The sequence below is a fragment of the Symsagittifera roscoffensis genome, chromosome 4 (genome assembly GCF_963678635.1).
Source record: "Symsagittifera roscoffensis chromosome 4, txSymRosc1.1, whole genome shotgun sequence".
Classification (NCBI taxonomy): Eukaryota; Metazoa; Xenacoelomorpha; order Acoela; family Convolutidae; genus Symsagittifera; species Symsagittifera roscoffensis.
The window spans coordinates 7987551-8010843 of NC_087065.1; the positions used below are offsets into that span (position 1 = coordinate 7987551).

The 23293-nt window shown below is 34.0% G+C and overlaps 3 protein-coding genes across 14 annotated transcripts in view; 1 reads left to right on the forward strand and 2 right to left on the reverse strand.

The window, feature by feature from the left end:
• LOC134844719 (stress-70 protein, mitochondrial-like) overlaps positions 1 to 23293 on the forward strand; it is a 531301-nt gene that overhangs the window by 276947 nt on the left and 231061 nt on the right.
• The window catches only part of LOC134843663 (zinc finger FYVE domain-containing protein 9-like), a 412805-nt gene that overhangs the window by 161699 nt on the left and 227813 nt on the right, over positions 1 to 23293 (reverse strand). The window contains exon 1 of one of the 2 annotated variants that reach the window (XM_063859863.1): positions 7076 to 7094. The exons of the other annotated variant lie outside the window; for it this stretch is intronic. The gene's annotated coding sequence lies outside the window, so the exon portion shown is untranslated. Of the gene's footprint in view, positions 1 to 7075; positions 7095 to 23293 lie in introns of those variants that run through there. 2 annotated transcript variants of the gene reach the window in all.
• Positions 1 to 23293, reverse strand: part of LOC134843665 (innexin unc-9-like) — an 82636-nt gene that overhangs the window by 24936 nt on the left and 34407 nt on the right. For 8 of the 11 annotated variants that reach the window (XM_063859869.1, XM_063859870.1, XM_063859868.1 and 5 more), the window contains 2 exons: positions 21212 to 21235; positions 19811 to 20034 (listed from right to left, as the gene is read on the reverse strand). In XM_063859869.1, the coding sequence (XP_063715939.1) occupies positions 19834 to 20034; positions 21212 to 21235 (225 nt within the window). In that variant the 3' untranslated portion in view covers positions 19811 to 19833. Of the gene's footprint in view, positions 1 to 19810; positions 20035 to 21211; positions 21236 to 21747; positions 21811 to 22796; positions 22847 to 23293 lie in introns of all 11 variants that reach the window. The other 3 variants (XM_063859876.1, XM_063859872.1, XM_063859875.1) reach the window with 2 other exon arrangements.

Here is a 23293-nt window from a genome sequence, read left to right on the forward strand (position 1 = left end):
ACTTGTACTAAAAAAGTATCACCACTATACGTTTTTGAAGATAAACGATGTTATAAAAGAATTCCTATCTTTTATAAGAATAAAGTACATTTCGTGGATACACTTTCACGAAGAACATATTTCTGGGATACCGCAGTCCCATGTGGATCAGAAAATAGCCACAATGTAGTACAACTAAACCCTGATGAAAACAAATATTATCTTCTCACTCCATATCCCACATTAATGCAATCACTCAAAAAATTTTCACCAGAAAGCATTCGCGCTATTGCTCGAAACCCAAATATAGACTTACAATCAATAGGAATCTATTCAAAATCAGATATTCAACATCACATTAGAACACAACAATTCCAAGAATTATTAACACAAATGGACACTATACAAAGACAATCAATAGACCAAAACTTACGCAAACTTGCAGAAACCGCAGGATTTGCCGATATCTACACGCAAGACTATAGCGGATATTTTAAAGACATAAAAGATTATATATATCTAAACGGCGAAAAATACCGTCCCCAAGATATATCACCAATTAACATTTTTAGCTTTGTTACACTCAAAAATGAGATCCTAGATTTTCTAGGATGGCCCTACTACATCTTAGAAAAATTGACTATTTTATACGCAATGTTTAACTTTATTGGATTTCTTTTCTCACTCTTAAAAGGAATCTACAATACATGTGCTATACACACACAAGTAAACAGACAAGCAAGCGTAGCACGCATACTCTTTGCAGGATTTTTTGGAATTTTTTCCACATCTATAAACAAAATTCTTTTAGACGCACAAATAAAAGAATATAACACAAAAATAACAACACGACAAAATACATACGACGAAGAACATAACAATGTCGACACACAGCCAACGGCACCACAATTACCACCCCTACCAAATAACCATCCACTATCCCTAGCCCCGCGAAATTTTAGAAATTTAGCAATCACACATAATCCAAATTTTCGACTCACCACATCACAAAGTCCCGTCCAACATATAATGACACATCCATCACAAGATGATAATACTTATGAACAAATTATTGAACAGCCCCATACCACCGCTTTTCAATCTCAAAATAATAATTTTTTTAGCCCACGATGAGCCGCCAACTTGGATCACTCCATCGATCAAATTCCCATCCAACCAACCTTACCTCTTCAATCCCAATAATACCACTTTTTGCTTTTCCGCCACCCGATTTTCCATCTAGCAATGTAACATCAGGCATGAATTCCGACACTAACTCACAAATTTCAGTTTTATACTCCATTTCACAGCTAAATAACCCGAATATTGAAACCCCCGACGAATTTGCCGACTCAGAACCATCTCCATCCAATAATTTTCATAACCCTTCTCATTTTTCTCAACCTCCTTTTCAACCCATATTATCAAATAACCCTGACCCAATCACTCCTACACCCTCTTATGCTTCCCAAGTTACCCCAACCTACTCCTCATACCATTCTGACCAATCATCTCCAGACACCCCCCGAATCTCCCCAGAGCTAGACAATTTTATTACCCTCCAACAACAACCCTACCACCTTAACACCCCGACCATAAACCAAATCTCCTCCACTACAAATTCATCCAATCCCCCTACACCCTCTTCAAATTATACCGAATCATTAGCACCATCATCCACATCAACTGAATCCTCACTCAACACTAATAGAGCTTATCGCACTTTTAAAAGAAAGTTCCCCAACCATCCTTTCCCAGCAAAACCAGGAACAGCCCGAGAATACATCAACCACCCCCAACATACTAACACTAGAGAATTTTTAGCCATCACTTTACCCTCATTTCCACAATACACCTTAAACACCCCTCATGACGCTAACGAAACACGCAACTTTGTAGACGAATACGTTTTAATGCCCACTCTCTCTTGGACCTCATACTATCATTTCACTAACCCTCTTTGCTTACCTTTAACTAACACATCCATTGATATAGACCGAAACAAAGACATGCTATATCGACTAACTACACCACTCACCGCTAGACAATTTACTTACGTTGGATATAAAAAATCACTAAAAATACACACTGCACCTAGAGCTAACGAATACACACTAGAATACTATGATCACAACATCATCAGAGCTAACCAAGATCAATTCTTAGACGACGATCGCTTCGCTAACCCACAAATCACCGAGAAATTTTTCATCAAGACACCATATGTATTTACACTAAACATCTTCGACCGAAAGTTTGATCACATTATTTCAGAAGCACTAACAAGCACACAAGCGTACGAAAGTTTTAAAGAACGCTTCCAAATCTTTTCACTAACCTTTCATTTCCTTGCACCACACGAAAGAGATTTACACTGCTCACACGATATTATGTTGCGAACTAAACAAACACATACATACAGTTACTATCGTTTCATCCAAAATCACTTTGACCTCCACACACCCTCTAGACAACCACACCATCGCTTTCAATTCATCAATTCAAAATACACTTCACCGTATTTCCTAAATTTCACATATTGTATTAAAAATACTAACCTTCATGGTATTCTTCGTAATTATGACCCCATAACCCAAATGTATATTTTCTGCCCCATCACCAAGACCTTCAACGCAGAAGAATCCCGACCCTTCCTTATCCCGCACGAGTTTGTACAGCCTATAGAAATCCCCATTTTAGAATTCATCCACAACACTAAATTTAACCACAAGTTATATAACTTAATCCAAAACACACCTTATGAGTTTGCAGTAGGCACTGAAGAACTAACCACTATTAAGGCACTTCAATTGCTTTGGCCACTACTTCAAACTAAAAATATCATCCGCATCTTAGCTAAACTACTAACAACTTCAGAACTAATTCACGATATCTTCCCCCACGGTTTTTTCCCCGACGACTAACAGGTAAGTATGAACTAAATGAATATTACTAACTAATTAAAATATTGAAAAACTCACCATTCCTTATTCATGTTTTCTTTAGATTTTTAGCCTTCATCTTCAATCATCTGAAAAATTCACAAAAGAAAAATAAAAAATAGCAAACTTCTTCAAAACTATTTAAAACCCTATTTAACTTTTGCACCAACAATTAAATAAATATAATACCAATGCAGTAAATTAATTTATAAAATTTTCCCCTAAAAGCAGTAAATCTACATATGATGAAAATTTGTATCTTAAAATTCCCCCATTACTAGCAGTAAATTTCCAAATTCTATGCAGTAAATTAATAAAATGCAATTGCAGTACTAACCTTTTGATATTTTCATTCATTCGCACAGAAATTCTATCCACACTCGCACAGCTCGCCCACGAAGAATTGTTTAAAATAATGAATTTCAGTTTCAAGTTTTCACACTCAACAACTCTAACAAATAATAACAAGTTTCAAACTTTCCTTTAACCCGGTTGGAAAGGAATCATATACTAAACAAAACTAACCAACGCAGCTTACTAAATACCACAAATCATAAAATAACAGCATGACTAAGAAAAGGAAACCAACGGTACCCAAACCGGATTAACCCAGTTTAAAACTGGATAATTTATTCTTTTGAAGACTATTACAAAGTCTTAGAAAGAAATAATAAAACACAAAAAAGTCAAAAGACAAACCCATACCACAAACAATTTGCTTTTTGGAAAAAGTACATAACCAACAAAACATAAGTAAAACCACAACAAACCCAACATAAAATGTTGTCACATAACAGGACCCCTCATAAAAACCGCATGAAATCATACTCCCACACCTGGCCTAACCCACCAGGAAAGGACGTCCTGAGCATGCTCTATAGCCGGCCTAACCCACCGTGCTACATCCACGCTTTGTGACCACACCTTTATTTTTAATAAGAGCTACTCAAGGGTGAGTAACTCTTCAAAATAACCGAACTAAAACAAAAAGCTTTTGTGAAAACAACTAACTAAAATCATAATTAAAAAATATTAAATTAATAAAAGTTTTATAAAATGTAAAATCACATGATGCAATATATAGATCAGAATACAACACCAAGGACGAACATCAAAAGACAAGACGACCTCACTACACTCGAGAGAGAATGACCAACTATAATCGATATGCCGCTCACAATCACAACTCAAAGGATTTAGAGTACGACTTGACCTCGCAGAAAAGGACTTCATTGAACTAGACCAATGACCACCTCGATGTTCAAGTATACGTACAGATCCGAGTAACCAGGCATCCCCTCCACGCACAATCTCCACGCCATTCCCGAGCTAGATCAAACACAAAAGAAGTTCTCTCCGAAGAACAGAAAAACCTGACATAGCCAACCATTCTGAAACCAGAATTGATGCTGTTGCAGAGACTCAGTCGTTGTCACAAGAAGAACACAACGTCTTGTGTCCTCAATTCCAGATCCCTGGAACTTCCTTAACAAAAAGGAAACAAAAGAAAAATGATGTTCGCCAAATACCAACGTCCATCATCCATCCTTGAACTACAAAAGAACTGTTCTAAAAAACTCTGTAAAACCCGGATGGGTGGAACCTGATCTAAACTATATTTTATGATTGGATAAATTAAATGTTTTACCAATGTAAAGTATTTAATATTAACCAATCATGATCCATCTAACTAACAACCCACTTATTTGTAAGTGCTGAAGTTACTTGTAATTTCAGCACCAGAGAGATTTGAATTTAACTTAGAAATTAGTTGGACTCTCCCGAGCACTTCAGCAGCCGCAATAAACCAGTATACCCTAGATCTATTGAGCCTAGCAGAGACTAGTTAAACAACCTGAGACTAGATAGTATAAGAGTAAGATTAGGATCGGTATTAGACTAAGAAGTTGCACGAATCTATCCGGCCGAAAATAAGATAGCGTGACGAGCAGACGGTGTACCCTATCCGAAATTACTCTATGAGTTACACTCCAGACCTAACTCAAAAAGCTGCATAGAACAGAAATTTAGAGGATGATCAAACTAGTAGTCATGGCAGTTTTTTTTTCAAATACCAAATAGAAAAATAGACGTTTCAAGTTCTGGGTCTTTTCTGTTTTGCGGCCCATAACCTTTTTTTTCATATTTCGAGAATTGGGTCATAATGCTCGAATCTGATTGGTGGTTGAAATTAGTTTCAGCAAAAGAAAACCAGGATATTTAATAAAAACAAAAACTCAATTAACAATTTGTTATTATTGGGCCCTATAACAGAAAAGACACCGAGTTCTAATTAGGAAGAAAAAGTTTGCCTTTAATGATTTATATGCCTTTGAGACTTTTTTCCCACTTCGACTAATTAATTCACATTTTCTTACCTTTTTCGATAAATTAATGCTCAAGCACAAATTTTTTTTTAATTTTGCCGGAAAGTTTTGTAAACAGAATTGAGGCAAACGAATTCTTCCCTTTTTCGATATAGTTAATGAGCAAGCACAATTAAAAAGAAATCTTGCCTCAAAAATTTTGAAACTGAATTGAGGCAAGCTGAAACTTTTCTACGCATTTTTAATTCGCAAATAAAAAAGACTAAGAAAGTTTTTCGTTGAGTTTTTCTTCATTTTGAAAGGCTTTTTGTTAGCGATGTAGTTGCTAAGATGATGTTAAAGAACTAACTAGAATGAGCATAGAAAAAACCAAAAAAGAACAGTATCTAAAAAAGATAACATAAAATATAGCTGTTCTTAACAAGACAGAATGTTACTGGAAGCTTGCAGCACAGTCGAGCAGCAAAAACAATGAAAGCCAAATTTTTAAAATTTATAAATTAAATTTACTTTGTACAACTTATTGGGTTTTTTTTTTCTAGTCAGCGAATTGACAATCAGCTTCAGAATTGAGCTGAAACAATATTGAATAAATTTTATAAAAAAACTTCAAGAACCAACCCAAAAAAGAAGGGCATCAAAACTATTCGGTTAAATCACTAATCACACAGCCTAGTAGTAAGCCAACTTGATTAGCAAAACTATTGTTACCAACTTTTCTCGGCCTTGAAACAACCTTAAAGCATTTTTTTAAAATCCGAGTGAAAAATGAAAGGTCTTCAAAATGACGGATCATTCAGTCTCGTAGGACGTGAGTTTGTGTGAACAAATAAAAAGATACACTCTGGGCTATCAATCATTGCCCCCTCAGGGAGTTTAAAAGGAAAGAGTATTTAGGAAAGAGTATTTTTTAAACTATAATTTCAATAACTGCTTGATATTGATTTGACAATCAAAAAGTTCAAACCGGCTTTTTTCGACACCGGACACTTTTGAAATATTTTAATATGAGCTTTTTATATAAAAAATTATGTGATTAGACACAGCTGACGCGTCTTTTAACTATTTGATTTTTTTGCGGAAAAAGTCACCCAATTACCAAGTTATATGGTCTGAGTCATTACAATATTTTTGATTTTGCGTGCGTCGTTCGGGCAGATTCATTATAAGCAAAACTTTCATCTTCCAAAGTTTTTTTCATATTTTAGTATTCAAAAATGATTCAAAAATGGTTTAATCATTTTTATGCATTAGATGTTAAAAAATTAAGGCTTTATTCAATTGCCCAAAAAGCCAACAAAAATGAATTCTGCATCGCATCCGGGATTTAAAGATTTGTGAAAACGACTTTTTGATGAACGTTTTTTGGTAGCCAGAAATTCAAATGTATTCTTTGTTCACGAAGACACCACTCGATAGACTGCTAACTGCACTTTTTGAATTTGTTCCAAAATGGGATTTTTAAATTGTTATAAATTTGTTAAATAATAATCGAGTATGTTCCCTTTGTATAAACTAACTTATTAAACATTTTTAAGAAATCAAAACATGATCTTAGTGTTGACTTTATATTAACAGAAACAAGACTGCTCATATGAGGACAAAGCTCTAAAGCATCTGATTGCCTTTTACCGTCGATAAAAAAGGTTTTTAGTTTCAAAAACGATTAAAATTGTCCAAATATTGAAAAAAAAACATCGTAAAAAATTCTCAGAATGGCTTTCAAAAATCAAAAATTGTTAGAAAGTTTTTTTAAAATGATTTTTTTTGTTTCAGTTCAATTTTTCAAATTTATTCCCCACATGTTATGTTAAACACAGAGTGTTTTTTAATAAGTCAGTTTTTATAAACAAATTGGACGGATCAATTTAATTTGGAGTATAACTCACCGCTTACGCTTAAAGAGGACAAAAAAAAATTCGCGTTAACTATAGAAGTTTAAAATATAGAATTCAAAATAGTCACAAACTCAAACCCGATACCTTCGCAAAAAATGATCACATGCATATAAAAATAAACAATCAATAAGGTTACAACATTACTGAGCACGTAGCACAGAAAACTTCGACCACATTATTGAGAAGAGCTCAAAAGCTAAAAAGCACACAGCACAGAAAGTTCCGACCACTTTAACTCTAAGAAAATTCCGATAAAATCTAAAAAGCTAAAATGCATGTAGCACAGAAAGTTACGACTACAATAATAGAAGACCTTTCAAATTTCAGCCTTTTTTGTACTTGGTGTTCTTTTCAAGAATAAAACAAAAACATATAATTTAATAAATTAGTCATATTTGACTCATTTTTTTTGAAATCTGTGTTGTTTTAAAAAAGTTTTCTTTGCTAAGGAATGCGCTAAATGAAGCGTCAAAAAATTAAAAAAATTTAAAACCTTGTGTCAAAAAACATTTATAAAAGTCTAAGCAGCAGCGTAAAAAGGTCAAAACTAAACAAAAAAGCAAAAAATTAAAAAATTTTTTCTGACTCGCGCGTTGATTAATTCAAAAGGACCAAAATGGCAACTTTTAAAACCCCATAACTTTACGAATAAGGATCACAGGTAAAATATCTTTTCCAATTTAAGCTCAGCACAAAAATAAATTTTGAATGATAAAAAAAATCCACCAAAATGGCTAGTTAAGAAATCTAAAACACTAATCAGTAGTTTTTATGGGCAATTGCGTTCTCCTTATAAAGCCAAATCAAACGAAGATTTCATATCCATTCAGATACATGCGTTAAAAGTCTCAAATCAAGGAAACGTCTACTGGGTTTTATTAATTAAATGATAGTGATCGGATGATACATAGAAGCAGGCACGGAACTAGGATTTCATCCCGAGGGAGAGGGGACATATTTTCATAAAGTTTGACAACCTTTGCTGATTTATTGATCTAGTTGATTGTTCGAGACTTCTGAATACACTTTAGAGACATTTTTCTACAAAAATTTTTTTTTTTGAATTTGCAAAAACAAACAAGGTCTGGTCGGATTTGAGCTCAATGCTTTTGGGGATACTCCCAAGCCATGTGTGCCGAGGACAATATAGAATTTGATTTCATTAATTTAGCCAACTGAAAGTTGGATACGAGTCATGAACAACGCAAGGAAAAAAAAGAACAATAAACTTGTTTTTTTTAAGACTGCAAATTGAGAATTTGAGAATTTTATATATAAAAATATATGGCATTATAGCACTTTGAAATCCTCGAACAATTTATGTTTGAAGTTTTTGTTAAAACTAAGCCAACTTCAGAAAACTTGATCAATAGGTTAAATTTATATTTCGCTGGAAATCTGATCATTAAGTTTCATTTTCAAAATTAAAAATCGATCATGGTTTTTGTGACCTGTGCTTTTTTGCTGTTCGATTGTGGAGTTTACCTTCAATTCAACAAAGGATGCGAACAGAAGTTTTGAAAAAATCAAAAATCAAACGGCAAAGAAATAAGTTTGAGTCTGAACAATTTTCAACATTTTGTTATACGTTCATCGACTCTCAAACAAAAAAATAAAACGAAAAAAAAATTTCTTAAGACATTTTTTTGCTGAATCATTTGGTGAATAATAAAGCTTTATAGACAAGGTAGCGCCAAATTGGGATTTAAAACTAGTTTTCTTGCAGTGTAATGAAATTTTTACTATCTAGTTTAAGGTAGTAAAAAAATAATTCATTTAGCTTCGAACTCGATCAGTTTCCTTCCAGCAGAGTAGACTAAAATTCAAAAGTTTCCAATCAAATTTCGTAGATTTTGACTTGGTACTTATCACGACTGAAAGCTCTTTATTAAGACATATCACTCAATCCAATCAAATGATTACTTATGGTATCTGATTTTGTTTGGAAAAATAAAAACCTAAAACATACCGGATGTCGTAAATTTGCTTCCACTTTCAATGATTGGCACAAAAATACTTGCCTGTTATGTTTAATACAAGCGCAGATCAGCAGTTTTTATGAGCGTTTGAAATTTTTATAAAAAAAAACAAAATCAAAGATTTCATGAAATGTGCTAAAACTTTTGAATCAAAAAAGGTCTAATGGACTTTAATAAATAATTGAAAAAGTTCAAAAGATAAGAAGAAGAGACGCGGAACTAGATCTTTTTAAGAGGAAGATGAGACAGATTTTCGAAAAACACACACAATCCTTCTTCCAAATTGTTGATCGATTTGTTTACCCAAAGTTTCTCAAACCATAGAGACTCTATTCAGCAAAAACTTCATCTCCGCATTTGAGTTTCATAAAAAAGTCAACAGTGCCAATTTCGGGATTTTTTTGGATTGTTCTGACCAAAAAGAACTCGAGTTTTTCTGAAATAATAAAAATTGGCGCCAAGGCCTTTAGAAAAATTTTAAGGTTTTACGGTCGAAAGTGCTATTTGATTAAAAAAAAAACAAAAGAGAGGACGTTTTTGGCGGGCAGGGTTTAAAGTTCTATCGCAGCAAAAAAATTATTCTTTGCCATTTTAATCATATTCTTTGACAAATGACAAAATTCCGGAAAAACAGCTATGTTTAAAATTCTAAATTAATTTGTAAGCTGAAGTCATAGCAGTTGGACAAAAATGAAAATAAAGAGTACAAAATTATTAATGTGACTAGTATAGAAATATTTTCTTACTGAAGCTTTTTGTTGGAAGCGTTGTGTTGAATGAGTCAAATGAATTCTAATTTTAAAAAGTCAGTTTTTTCTTCAACAAACTTTTAGTATTAACCTGTTGTTTTGCTCAAGAACAATTAATGCGACGAACAACTAATCCGTAGTTCTTTCAGCTACAAGTTTCACAGAAACAAATACAGTTAAACAGCAAAATTCCAAAAAATTCTTGATACCAGAACATTCTCTTGAAAAATAAAATCAAACTGCACGTGTTGTGGCTAAGCAATTAATTTATAATGCTTTTTAAAAAAAATTCTGGACCGTTTATAAGTGTTAAAAACCGACCAAATTACAATTTCAGAAAGTGTTCTTCAAAGTTCATGCAAAAACATAAAAATCAATTTAAAAAGAATTAACTTACCTATTTTTATTTTATATGAAATAACTTTTTAACTGAAAAGTTTTAAGAAAGTTATTTTTTTTAAAATATTTTTCCTTTATTCTTTTATATAATTGATTATGATCAAATGTTATGCACTATAATGGATACAAAATTTTTATTCTAAAATTGGCGGAACATTTATAAAAGCTCCTGTGTTTTCAAATTCGAAAAAGGAACATCCCCTTTGCAGCATAACCGCCTAAAACTGCAATTCAGTTTCGTGTCTTTATTGAAATGATGTTTGTTTTCTATTTTGTCTTTTTCATTTCACCATTAGTTTGTTACTTCTCACCATTTTACTTGTTTGTTTTTTGTTTATTTTTTGTAACTCAATTTTATCATTTGGTGTGTTTTTATTTTTCCTGCTTCTAGAAAGCTTATATTCATTTATTCAGTAACTAAGGGATTAAAATTCTTTGTTTTTTTTCCGAAAAAAAAATATCAAAAAAGCAAATTTTATATGGCTGAAAAATGTTGAAAATTTTATCTCCTACATTAGTTAAAAATGACCAAACTGTTGACGTGAGAGGGGTTATGCTTGAAGACTGGTTAATGTGAGCTTTACTTTTAAATAATCATGACAGCTGAAAAATTTCAAATTCTCAATAATTCTAAATCTAAATTAATTTTAGTAAATATTTAAATACAAGCAATATCAAACATTTTCCAAAAAAATTGTTGAGTGAAATTCAATTTGGTCTGAGGAACCGAAAAACAACCCAAGAAAATAATTTCACTTACTTTCCTTGTAGAACTTAAGGCAATAGGTTTTTCAATTCATGACAGGAAGAAGAGGGGAAGACGCCCGTGGGATATACAAAATCTTTGGACCGTAAACCATATGCGGAATAGATCAGCAAGAGAGCGAAATATTCGGCGAGCAAGGTTAGAAAACACTCGGTGATCGAATTCAATTGAAATTTTACAAAAACCACCTCATGTAAAACAGAATTGTTCACAATTATTTGTGTTGAGAAGAATTGTGGAAAAATTTGAAAAAAAATTGTGGAAAAACATATGAAAAAAAATTTGAAAACAAAAAATGAAATCAGCAAATATAAACGCCTCTGTGGGCGATTGGATCACCCATTTATTTGCTTATATTTTTAATTCAGTTTCTTATTTGAAAAATCAAATCCCATATTCACTTATACCCTCAGGCAGCATCGAATATGACAGAAGACTATTACTCTATGTCGACCAGCTACAGAGATTGGGACTATGGGGCGACGCAACTTATGGGCAAAACTGAAACTGAGCAAAGATATACCACCCACAAACAGCCAGAAGCTACAGTATTGCGAAACATTTTTGTGGAATTGAAAAAACCTAAAGTGAGATTTGCAAAAAATTTCTGCAGAGAAGTTGCAGAAAACCAAAACAAACTAAAATAAAAATAGCAGATTTGAAATGAACATTTAGAATTTTGCTTAATTTTGACATTTCTCATTTGAAGACTCGAATTTTTATTAATTAAATATGTGTAATTGTAATATTTTATCACGTTTTATTTCCAGTTGGGGTGGTAAGCAAAGGCAATTATAAGTTGAATTAAGCTAAGTTTCTTTTTTTCTATTATCAGAACGCTCCGTTAAATTTTCCGACCCGATAACTTTTTGAAAACACGATTTTTCCTCCATTTCTAAATTATCCTCTGAATTAAAAAATTGGCCGTAAAGTCCAAAACAACCAAAACAAACTAAAATAAAAATAGCAGATTTGAAATGAACATTTAGAATTTTGCTTAATTTTGACATTTCTCATTTGAAGACTCGAATTTTTATTAATTAAATATGTGTAATTGTAATATTTTATCACGTTTTATTTCCAGTTGGGGTGGTACGCAAAGGCAATTATAAGTTGAAATAAGCTAAGTTTCTTTTTTTCTATTATCAGAACGCTCCGTTAAATTTTCCGACCCGATAACTTTTTGAAAACACGATTTTTTCTCCATTTCTAAATTATCCTCTGAATTAAAAAATTGGCCGTAAAGTCCTTTGACCCTGAGACAATTTTGAGTGACAAGGCGTTATATTTACTTGGTGGCAGGAGGTAGGTAATAGAAAACCGAAGGGATTATCAAAAAATTAATACCCTTCAATCGAAGTGATTAGTTAAAAATCACACCAAAATGGTTTTGCTGATAGCCAAAAGGCAACAGAATTCCCAAATTTACAAAAAGTTTATTTGGAACCAATCATTCGTTCCCTTCATTCGTTTCTAATTGAAATACATTCACCTTCGAATGAAATATTTTAATTAAATTATTTTTCACTCTTCTTTTCTTTCTTCAAAAGTACGTTCTTAAATCATTCAAAAAACACGATGATTGAACGCGAAGATTCGAAGCGAACGGCGAGAGTCCTGCCGAAAGACCTGTACAAATTCGAATCGAAGAAACGCTAGCGAAAGCCCCATGACTGACTGCGGCAAAAAAAAATGAAGAGCTTTCGAAGAGAGCTGGTTAGGACGCACGATAAATAAATGAAATAATCGACAATAAACGAAGATCTTTTCGTGTGAAATCAGAATTTGAGAAATTTAGAATTTGCGAAACGTCGTTGAAAAAATTGAAGAGAAAGCACTGGAAATTGACGCCAAGCAGGGAAATAGAGTGTGAACAAAACAAAAACGCATACTGTTCTGAACATTTTGTCAAAGAAATCAATGCGTATTCGGAGAACACTGGCAAGGCCGAAGCGCTTGGCAGTACCTCAACAGCTCAATCCCTATACAGTTCAAGATTGAGTCACAGATCAGGCTCTATGAATATTTTGTCACACGCGAGTAATCAGTCAAATGATAAAAAATTACTCCGTCTCAAAGAGATGGTTGCTCAACTGGAGCTGGAAGTATATTCTGAAAAATTGTCAGAATTGAAAAATCGAAACGCTGAAGAAACAGCGCGATTGAATCAACAACTTGGTAACATGATTTTGTCGATTGCCAACGAACAATCAGAACTTGCAAGTGAACGATTTGGGTCTTAGGACAGGAGCGGTAGACACTTATCTCCAGAACGATTGTCTGTCCTTTTTGACAAAGAGGATCAAAGAGACTACACCGAAAACTGGGTAAAATCACTCAGCCAAGCTGATGAACCGATAAAGAATTCTTCTAAGTGTGAATTTAATATCGGATCGAATAGCCAACAAGAAGATCGACATCACGACAGATACTCTAAGCAGCGAGTTCAGATATCAGAGCTTATCCAAACCCAGCTTACCAAAAGCAAAAATGCATCTTTTTGGAGGAAAACCACTTTATTTGCCGGAGTGATCAGGATTGTTCACGGCTAGAGTGCATAACGCCAACATCACCAAAAGCGAAATAAAGTTTTATCTGAAGAGCCATCTATCTGGCAAAGCAAAGCAGATACTAACAAGACTCAGCTTCGATGGTAGCCAATACGAAGATGCTTGGAAGATGTTGTCCAGACATTATGGCCAGCCACACATCATAGCTGACTCTCCAATTAAATTATTGCAGAACTTTCCAGTGATCAAGATGCACGACTCTTACCAAACATCAAGCTTCGCTGGAATAGTGAGTATATTTGTTAGTATTCTTGCTAACTTTGGTTATCAAGGGGATTTAAAAGCAACTGCAAACATCAATATGATACTCGCTAAGCTCCCTCCCGATCTGATAGAAAAATGAACTTTCTTTAAAATTGAAAGAAGTCAATCAGAACCAAATGTTGCTGAACTGAGTGAATGGTTGACTGATGTGGCCTTAGTGCACGATTAATTAATTGCAAAAAGAAGTCATGACTCCACAGGTGCATCTGGAAGTAAAACAAACAAGAATTATTTAGTTTTGGCAGTATGTCGAATCAAGGACAAACTTGTTGAGGGATTCTCTCATCGAGACCTTCTTAGCTTGGTTTCTTTATAATTTGACCCATTAGGACTTTTGTCACCCTATACAATTCGAGTCAGAAAAGTTTGGAAAAAATTACGGAAACAAGATTGAGTGGATTGGGTTAGGATAATATTTGAAGATTTTACAGAAGAATATGAGTCATGGAGAAAAGAACTTGTACAAATCAAAGATATTGAAATTCCAAGAAACTACTTCAATTTAGTACCAAAACAAATAAAACTGCATTATTTTTGCAGACGCGTCATTTGAAAGCTTATGCGTGGTTGCACACTTCTGTGCGTCAGGTGCCGATTAAAATAAAGGTTTACTTTTGTTGTTTGCAACAGAAGGGTGGTATCAAAGAAGCAATTGAGCATACCAAGGCTGGAGCTGCAAACAACAGTGATCTCTACCAGAATGAATGACAACATACTGGAATCGCACCAAATCACAGTAAACGAAGTATACATGTGGTCGAACTCTAGAAAAGTATTGGCTTGGCTGTCTTCCGAAAAGAATTTAACAGTCTTTCTGGCAAATAGGGCGCGGAGATCTTAGACAACACAACTGTCAATTCATGGAGACATGCGAAAAGAGACATGAATCCAGCAGACCTAGGAACAAGGGCTCTGACAATAAATCAGATACTTGATAGCACTTGGCGATAAGAGCCGATTTGGATCGAAGGTGAAGATCAGTGGCCAAAGAATTTCAAAATCAAGGAATGTTGAACCAGAAGAAGTCGTCGAAGAAACTCAAAATATAGTTAAATCATTGACCCTTTGGCCATCTGGCATAAGTTTAGTAACTTCAAAAGAAATCAAAATACAATTGCTTATTGCATAAGCGCAGAAGAAAAAGAAAAACACATATTTTAAGAAACGAACAATTATAAAATTATCACATAGGAATTGAGCAACTCAGAAGTGTAATTCAAAAAAAACTAGTGGGCTTTTGAAGTGAGAAACAAGCTAAGATTAAAAAGACGAACTGTGTTCCTTGTCAAAAACTTATCAGAAAAGTGAACACCCCCATGATGGCGGATCTCCCCGAAGTTAGAATGGACTTCAGTAGACCATTTAAGAACACCGAAGTGGAGTACTTTGGACCATTCAAGTTAAGGGTCAGAAAAATGTCGGAGAAAAAATGGATCTGTCTGATGACTTGTCTTACCGTAAGAGCGGTACGTTTAGAAGTTGAACAAGACTTGTCGGCAGAAGCAATGTTGAATTGTTTGTTTCGATTTATTGCGCGAAAAAACCATTGCAATCTCATCATCAGCGACAATAGAAAAAACTTCATGGGTACCAATAATCATCTGAAAGAGCAGATGAAGGGATGGAAAATAGACTAAGCAATGGCCAAGAGACACATCGAGTGGCGGTTCAACCCTCCCACTGCTCCTTGGAGAAGTCTGGGAAAGACTTGTGAGAAGTGCCAAAAAAGCAATGTATAATGTCTTAGGAACAAAAAAAAGGAATGCAGACGTCCCGAAAACGACAATTTGCATCGTGGAAGGAATCCTGAATCAAAAACCCCTTATACCCGTTTAGAATGAATGGAAAGTTATGAGGCGATAACCCCAAATCATTTTTTGATTGGATCGTCTGGGTCAGAAATGTTTTGAATCTACTCAGAAGAGTACAAAGGTCATCGTAGGAACTTGAAAGCAGCCCAATCAAATGCAAATCAAATCTGGCGCAGATTTCAAAAAATATATATTCCGATGCACTTAGCAAGAACTAAATAGTTCAAAGAGTTCAAGAATGAGCTTACTGAAGGAGACCTTGTATGGATAGTTGACCAACGAATATTCACTGACAAGTTTCACCTACTAAGATTGGTTAAATTAAATCACAGTGAAGATGACATTAGTAGATTAGCAGAAATGAAAACGAAGACTGGAACGTACAAACGACCTTTAATTCGGCCTGTGAAAATACTAAAAGATAATGAAAAACTAAAATAAAAAAAAATTAAGTTAACTATCGTTTCCAATTTTTAAATGGCAAAATCCATTGTAATTTTGGCCATGGTCATGTTATTTGATTGCAAAAATGTTATAATACCCACTAATCAGTTATTACCAACGTTTCCCAAAATGATTTGAAAACCCTTCAAAAGTTTACTCATGTTGTTATTATGTGCGGAGGTAATTAGACATGTGATCATCCACATAAGGATATACCCGCAAAACGTGCTGGCGAAATTACCCGTAATATGATTCAAAACGCAAACAGAAAAAACTAGTGTGTCAGTTTTTCCACGGGAATCATGGGACACTGAAATAAGCGTTCTAAATACTTTCTTGGAGAAGAAGTTTAGAAAAAAATTTTACAGTTGCACGTAGATCCCGAGTACAAGTCGTACAAAGACAGAACGCATTACAATTAGCGTTTTTATCACACAACTCTAAGTCTTTTATTAGAAAAAAAATTAATTACTTTTTTCAATAACTCGCTGATCTTGTTTGGCAGGTGGCTTTCAAGATTTGAGGTTTACCCATTTCAATATTTTTTGTGCACAAAATTATCGTTGATTATTTATTTGACTTTACAGATATTCTAATGAATAATACTATTTTAACCTAAGATGCCATATTAGGGCCGACTATGAACGCCTCCATGGGCAATTGAATTGCCCATTTTTTGGTTCATATTTTATATTCAGTTTCCGATTTGAAAAACTAAATCCCAAATTCATTTATATCCTTAGGCAACATAACATATGACAGAAATCTTTTTAAATGTCGACAAGCTACAGAGATTGGGACTATGGAGCGACGCAATTTATGGGCAAAACTGAAACTGAGCAAAGATATACTACCCACAAATAGCCAATAGCTACAGTTTTGCAGTTTTGTAAGAAGGTCTGCGAAACAGTTTTGTTGAATTGAAAAAAAGTTAAAAGGGAAAATTGCAAAAAGTATTTGCAGAGAAGTCGTAGAAAACCCAAAAAAAACTAAGGTAGAAAATAGCAGAATTGAAATGAACATTAGGAAGTTCGCATAGTTTTGACATTTCTCAGTTGAAGATTCGAATTTTTATTATTTAATTACTTTATAATTGTAATGTTTTATCACATCTTATTTCAAGTTGGAGTGGTAAGGAAAGGCAATTATAAGCTAACTTAAAGTAAGTTTCATTTATTGTAATAGCAGAACATTTCGTTAAAATTTCCGAACCGATAATTTTTTGAAAATACGATTTAACCTCCGTTTTTGTAGTAATTCTGAAACTTAAAAAAATATGCTAGAAAGTCCGTTGACGCTGAAACTATTTTGAGTGACAAGCCGTGATAGCGAAATAAGGAAAAATGACACTGTTATTGAACATACTTTGAACTCACTTTAAACTAAAATTGTGACCTTTTTCCCATAAAACTAGCCTAAACTAGCATGAAAGCCTAAAACGTAAATTCAATGTTGGCAGTAAATTAGGCTTACTCGATAACAGTTTTCGTTCAAAATGAATGAAAACATTAAATAATGAAGAACATCAATTTAGAAGGCTAACAGTTGAGAAAGAACTGGAAAAAAAACTAAGGTTCTACAAAAAAATCAAAAAAATTAAACCCAATATTTTTGACACCGACGAATATTTTATATGTCGTTCGAGTCACTACTGAATTCGCTTTAATTTGATATAACCATCAAATCAGCCCGATAGTTAATTTTGGTAACTGATTTTGTCTGAAAAACAACAAACTAACACACACCCGAAGACAAAATTCCCTCCCCACTTTCAGTGATTGGACCAATATCAAATTTGAGCGTAATCGACTCTTAAAAACGAAAACAACCAATCGACCAAAAAAGTCTTTTTTCATTGTCATTTTTTGTATGAAGCAGTGAAATAACTTCAAGGTTGTTTCAAAATGTATCACCTTCACCCCGATGTTTATAGACGTACTAGCGCCTTGTTCGGTTCAGTTAGTACATTTTAATTTATTAAGAAATTATATCAGACCAGGATAAATTATCGCAACGCTACACAATAAAAACACAAAGGCGAAGCTGAGCTAGCAACAAGTACATCGCTAAAACAAAGCCAACAGACAGTTAGACAACAGTCAATGAATGCAAGTAAACAAAAAATCAAGACTTGTTTTTTGGAAACACCTCAATTTTCGAAATCCAAAGAATTGGCCTTGAAGCTCTTTGAATTTCAAGAACATTTCATGATTGACACTTTATCTTTATATTAAGCTAATTTGACAACACAGGATCAATAGGTAAAAGTTTTATTCCGCTGAAAAATTTGAAAAAGAAATTCCATTTTCAAAACTAGAAGTCGATCAATTTTTTTGTGACCTTTTTATTTTTACTGTTCAATTGTGGCGTTTGCCTTTCTTTCAACAAAATAAATGAACTGAACCTTAAACATCAATTTCAAACCGCGAAAAATAATTTAAGCCTGAACAAGTTTTAAGGCTTCTCCAAAACAAAAAACAAAAAAAGACTTATAAGAGAGTCTGAACTACATTCAACAACTTTTAAGCAGCAAGACGTTCAAAAACTAACATTTAGGATTTTTATTGATTTACCTTTGAAAAAACAAATAGAAAAACAAAACAAATCGAATATTTTATTTTATTAAATTTTTGTAGGTTTCTTAAAAAGGTCAAAATAGTGTCGATGTCGAGCATTTAAAAAGTGACATCAGATCGTCTTATCAATTTCTGGAATCAATTCGAAATTTTTTGGAGACAAAAAACTAGAAAGTAAGCCAACGGAATTAACGCCGACAGCCAATAGACTGAAACTCAACCGAACTATCTCAGCAAAGTCTAATTAGAAGTAAAAACATGTACTGCCAACATAGTAGCCACGAATGCCATGCATGTATTATTCGGGAACTAAATAATTAAAGCGAGAGCTCAACCGACACCCATTAAAACAAAAAACATACGCTAAAAATTATATCGAAATTATATAAATACATGCAACTAGATCTATCCAAATGTATGAAAATAGTTGAAAAAATCAATAAGCATAGGAAGAAAACTTATCAAGCTGAAAAAGATGACAATATCTAAACATAACCCCTTGAATAAATAATCCAAATCAAAAAAAGATTCCAAAAGATTTGAAACTAAATCAAATTGAAAATCTTTTAGTCCTACTCTCCCTCAAAGCTCACACGGACACAGAAAATTTTTGGTTCATCGAACGGCGCATTAGAAACCTCTAAGCAAATGCAAAGTCGTCCGAAAATTATTAGTCCAAAAAAGGACAAAAAGCAAAAATAACCAAGTCGAGTGGGTAGAATTTAACCAACATAAAAAGCAAACCTAGAAAATGACGGATATTTAAAAATTAAGTTTCACAATAAAATGCTCATTATTTGCAACAGAGAGGACTTGGATTTGCAACAAAGAGAACAAAGAGGTGAATGAGTCCAGGAAAGAGTCTTAAGAACAAAATTGTTTACCGGGAAAAATGTCTAGTACCCGATTGCAATAACCTTGCTTACTATAATTATCCCAAATTACCATAACAAGCGAAGATGAAGCTTGACCAGGAAAGTTAGATTAGTCCTTCTGCCGTCCCGTTAATTACTAAGTTTTGAAGACATTTTTTCTTCACAAACAACCTGGTAAAAAGAGGGGAGAACGGCAGAAGTGTTAGTCTTGTTTTTTGAAAAATAACTTACTTTCCAGAAGAGTGCTTCGATGTCTATTCTTCCTCCTCCTCTTCCTCCTCCTCTTCCTCTTCTTCTTCCTCCTCCTCCTCCCCGTCGTCATCCCCGTCGTCGTCTCCCCCCTCGTCCCCGTCCTCCTCAGCCCCCTCCATCATGGCCGCCTCCTCCATCATGATCGCGTCCAGCATAGTCTCGTCAATTTCGTCGTTGTCGCCCGAGTCAGCCTCGTTGTCATCCTGCAAAGATACGCTTCATGTCAGTAAAGACACGTCACACTATTATGTAAAGACACGTAACTATACTTTTGTAAAGACACATAACTATACCTTTGTAAAGACACGTAACTATACCTTGCAACAAACCGTAAATGCAACTTTTGACGTCGTCGCAAGTAACGTATAGTTACCAATATGTGTTGCGTGTCAGACAGACGTATCTTTTGTTTGCCAAGAGGCTATCTTTGTCTCGTAACAGCAGTAAAGACACGTAACTGCGATGTCGTTTGCGAAACGTTATATACCAAGCATGAGTTACTTTTTCACGCCGCAAATTCAATCTCTAAATAGAGACGACTTATCGCCTTTTTCAACTGTTGTTTTTTCTAATGATCATGAAAATTGATCTACTAAGATGAATATGGAGGGGTCTGATTTTTTGATGAATATGGATTTTTTTTCTAAAGTGACGCGATATTCAGTGATATATGTGAGACCAGACATAAAATAATGCCGCGCAAATCAAGCTAAAACTAAAAGAAATTAGTTTCATTATTTAATAAATGTCATTTTTTACACTGTATAGTTGCATAGTCTCGTTTAAGTTGATGAAAAATTTTGACCTTGTCAGCTATTTTTTTTTGGATAAGAACTTTCCCTTAAAATATAGCGACTCAATTGTTGCACTGGGGTAGCCACATTATGATACAAATATGAATCCATACTATTTAAAATAGAATCGTAGAAAATCGTTCAACACAGTTATACCACACAGTTAAACACACAGTTCAACCAGTTAAACACACTCGCAAACTTTTTTGTTTAGAGACATTAAATCACCCATTCATAATAAAAAGATGGAAAAAATAACAACACAGGCGGTTTTTGATATGGTTGAAAAACACAAAGATGATCTGAATCTGAATTATAAGAAGAAAAAAGCAGACAAAAATTAAATTATTCGTAGAAACTTAAGATAGATGAGTGTCTTTCCTGTAAAAAAAAAAGAAGTAAATGACTCTATTTTGTGCTTTGGTGATTTTTTATGATTTTTTTCCAAAGTCGTGGATAAACTTGTTCATGTTTTACGCGTGCAACATTTCTTTGAGTCGGTTTGACTGGATTTTTGACCAAGGAGAAGGGGGGGGGGAGGTTGGATTCGAAATTTGATGACTGAGTTGATTTGTTGATTTCTTACTAGCGTTACAATCCTGTTTTTTCGCTGGAAACAAACAAAATAAACACTCATTAGATGATCACACACATTCGATAAAACCAAAATGTATAAAAAAGTGTAGTACTTTTTCATTTAATCGTAAATTAGAGACTTCAATTACAAAACTTACCATTCGAAGCTCAGCAAATCGTTTAACTTAATTTATATTTAATTTGATAAAAATTTTCCGATTCTAATTCTTATCAAGGCCCGTCAATCGAACAACACTAGAACTAGAATAGACAAACTTACATCTAAAGTTTATAGACTTTTCAAAAACAGACTCTCGAATCCACATAAATCACTACTCCATGAAGATCACCCTCAAAATAAGTCTCTGTTTCTAAAACCTCACTCACAAACTCACAAATGAGACTCAAATTTCCATGAAAAGACAATTTGGAAACAACCGGCAAAATACTTCAAACGGGTCGGTTTTAACAACGAGCGGACCAAGTTATCACCAAGATGAGGACACAAAAAGTTCACGCAAGGCTGATTGGGTTTTCTCTTCTCACCTGGGCTGTCCGGTACTCGCGGTATCGGGCTTTTTCTTTCTTCTCTTTGCGCTTGTTTTTGCCCTACGAGAGACGATAAGTTTTCCATGTTTAGTATGTTTTTTTTTAAACAGGATTCTTTTAAATTTGTTCTCAAAATTTTCAACTCGATTTCTCACTACAACAGAGATTAGTATGTCATTGAATTTTAGCGTTTGCATTTTAATACAAAAATAAAATTTTATGCTCGAGTTTTTGTCGTTGAAATTTGGTGTTGCAATTTACTAGAAAAGAAATATTTGTTGAGAGTTATCTCTAAATTCTAAGAATGTGGAAAGGCAAAAAAATGCAGTTCACACCAAACACTAAAAATTTCATTAAGTAAAGTTTTGTAAATTTTTATACGTATAAAATCCGGGTAATAGATTACTTGCGAGGTACAAAACTGGTTTCTATGATTAGTTCCGCTTCTCACTATTATTGTGTTTTGATAAAGCAAATATTATTTCCAGTCCGGGATTCGAACCTGAACCTTTTGAAGGCAAACCACGCAATTTTCGAGATACGAAACAAGTAAACTATTCAGGGGCGGATCAAGGATTTTCTCGAGGGGGCGGGGGCGGATTTTCAAAAAATTTTCGAAAATTTTGACGACCTTTTTTTTTAGGTCGACCAAATTGATTTTTCGAGCTCTCCCAAAGCACGGTTTTGTCCCTATTTTGGCCAAATTTTTTGCGCCGCAGGCAAAATTTTGAAAAAACAGGTCAAAAAAGGCGTTTTTAGGCACTTTTTGGAAAATTTTGACCAAAAAATTGCGTTTTTTCGGCGCGCGCTCCCCCCTTAAAATTAGTATATATTGGCGCCGAAGGCGCCTTTAGAAAATTTTAAGGGTCGGTCGGCCAAAAATGGATTTCTTAAAAAGTATCAAAGGGGGGACCCTTTGGGTCGGCAGGGGGTCGAATCCCTGAGGGGGGGGGGGGGGGGAGGGCGTCCGCCCCCCCCCCCCTAAATCCGCCCCTGAAACTATTACTTTTTTGAAGCAAAATTTGAAGTATTTTGCCGGACTTAACCTTGTTTCTTCTTCTACGCAGAAGAGGTCGCGGCTTGTTTTTCTGGGCAGCTGCAAACAAAAACCACTGCATCAACTTCAAAAATATTGACCTCGTGAGACAATAAATAACGAATTAGCAAAAATATATCGACAACATTTGATGGAATAATTTTGAAAATAGAATAGAAAATGTGTCTAAGAGGGAAATAGACGTGTGTAATCAAGACAAGAGAGTAGCAAAACAGTTTAGTTTCAGCTAAAAAAATATTAGTCTAATGCAATTAAGTATTTTAATTATCAAAATATTGAGAATATTATTTTTTAAACATTTTTGAACATTTTTTTTTGTTCCACGGTTCTTCAAGATCAGAAGTCGTTCGACTTCTCAAAAAACTTCCAAAATTTTATTTTTTTGAGGTTTTGCTACTTTCGTTGTGAAAATAAGAAAGGAGAAAATTTACGACTTGAATTTCTGGCTCGATGTGATAGAAATATAGTATATTGAGAACGAAAGAA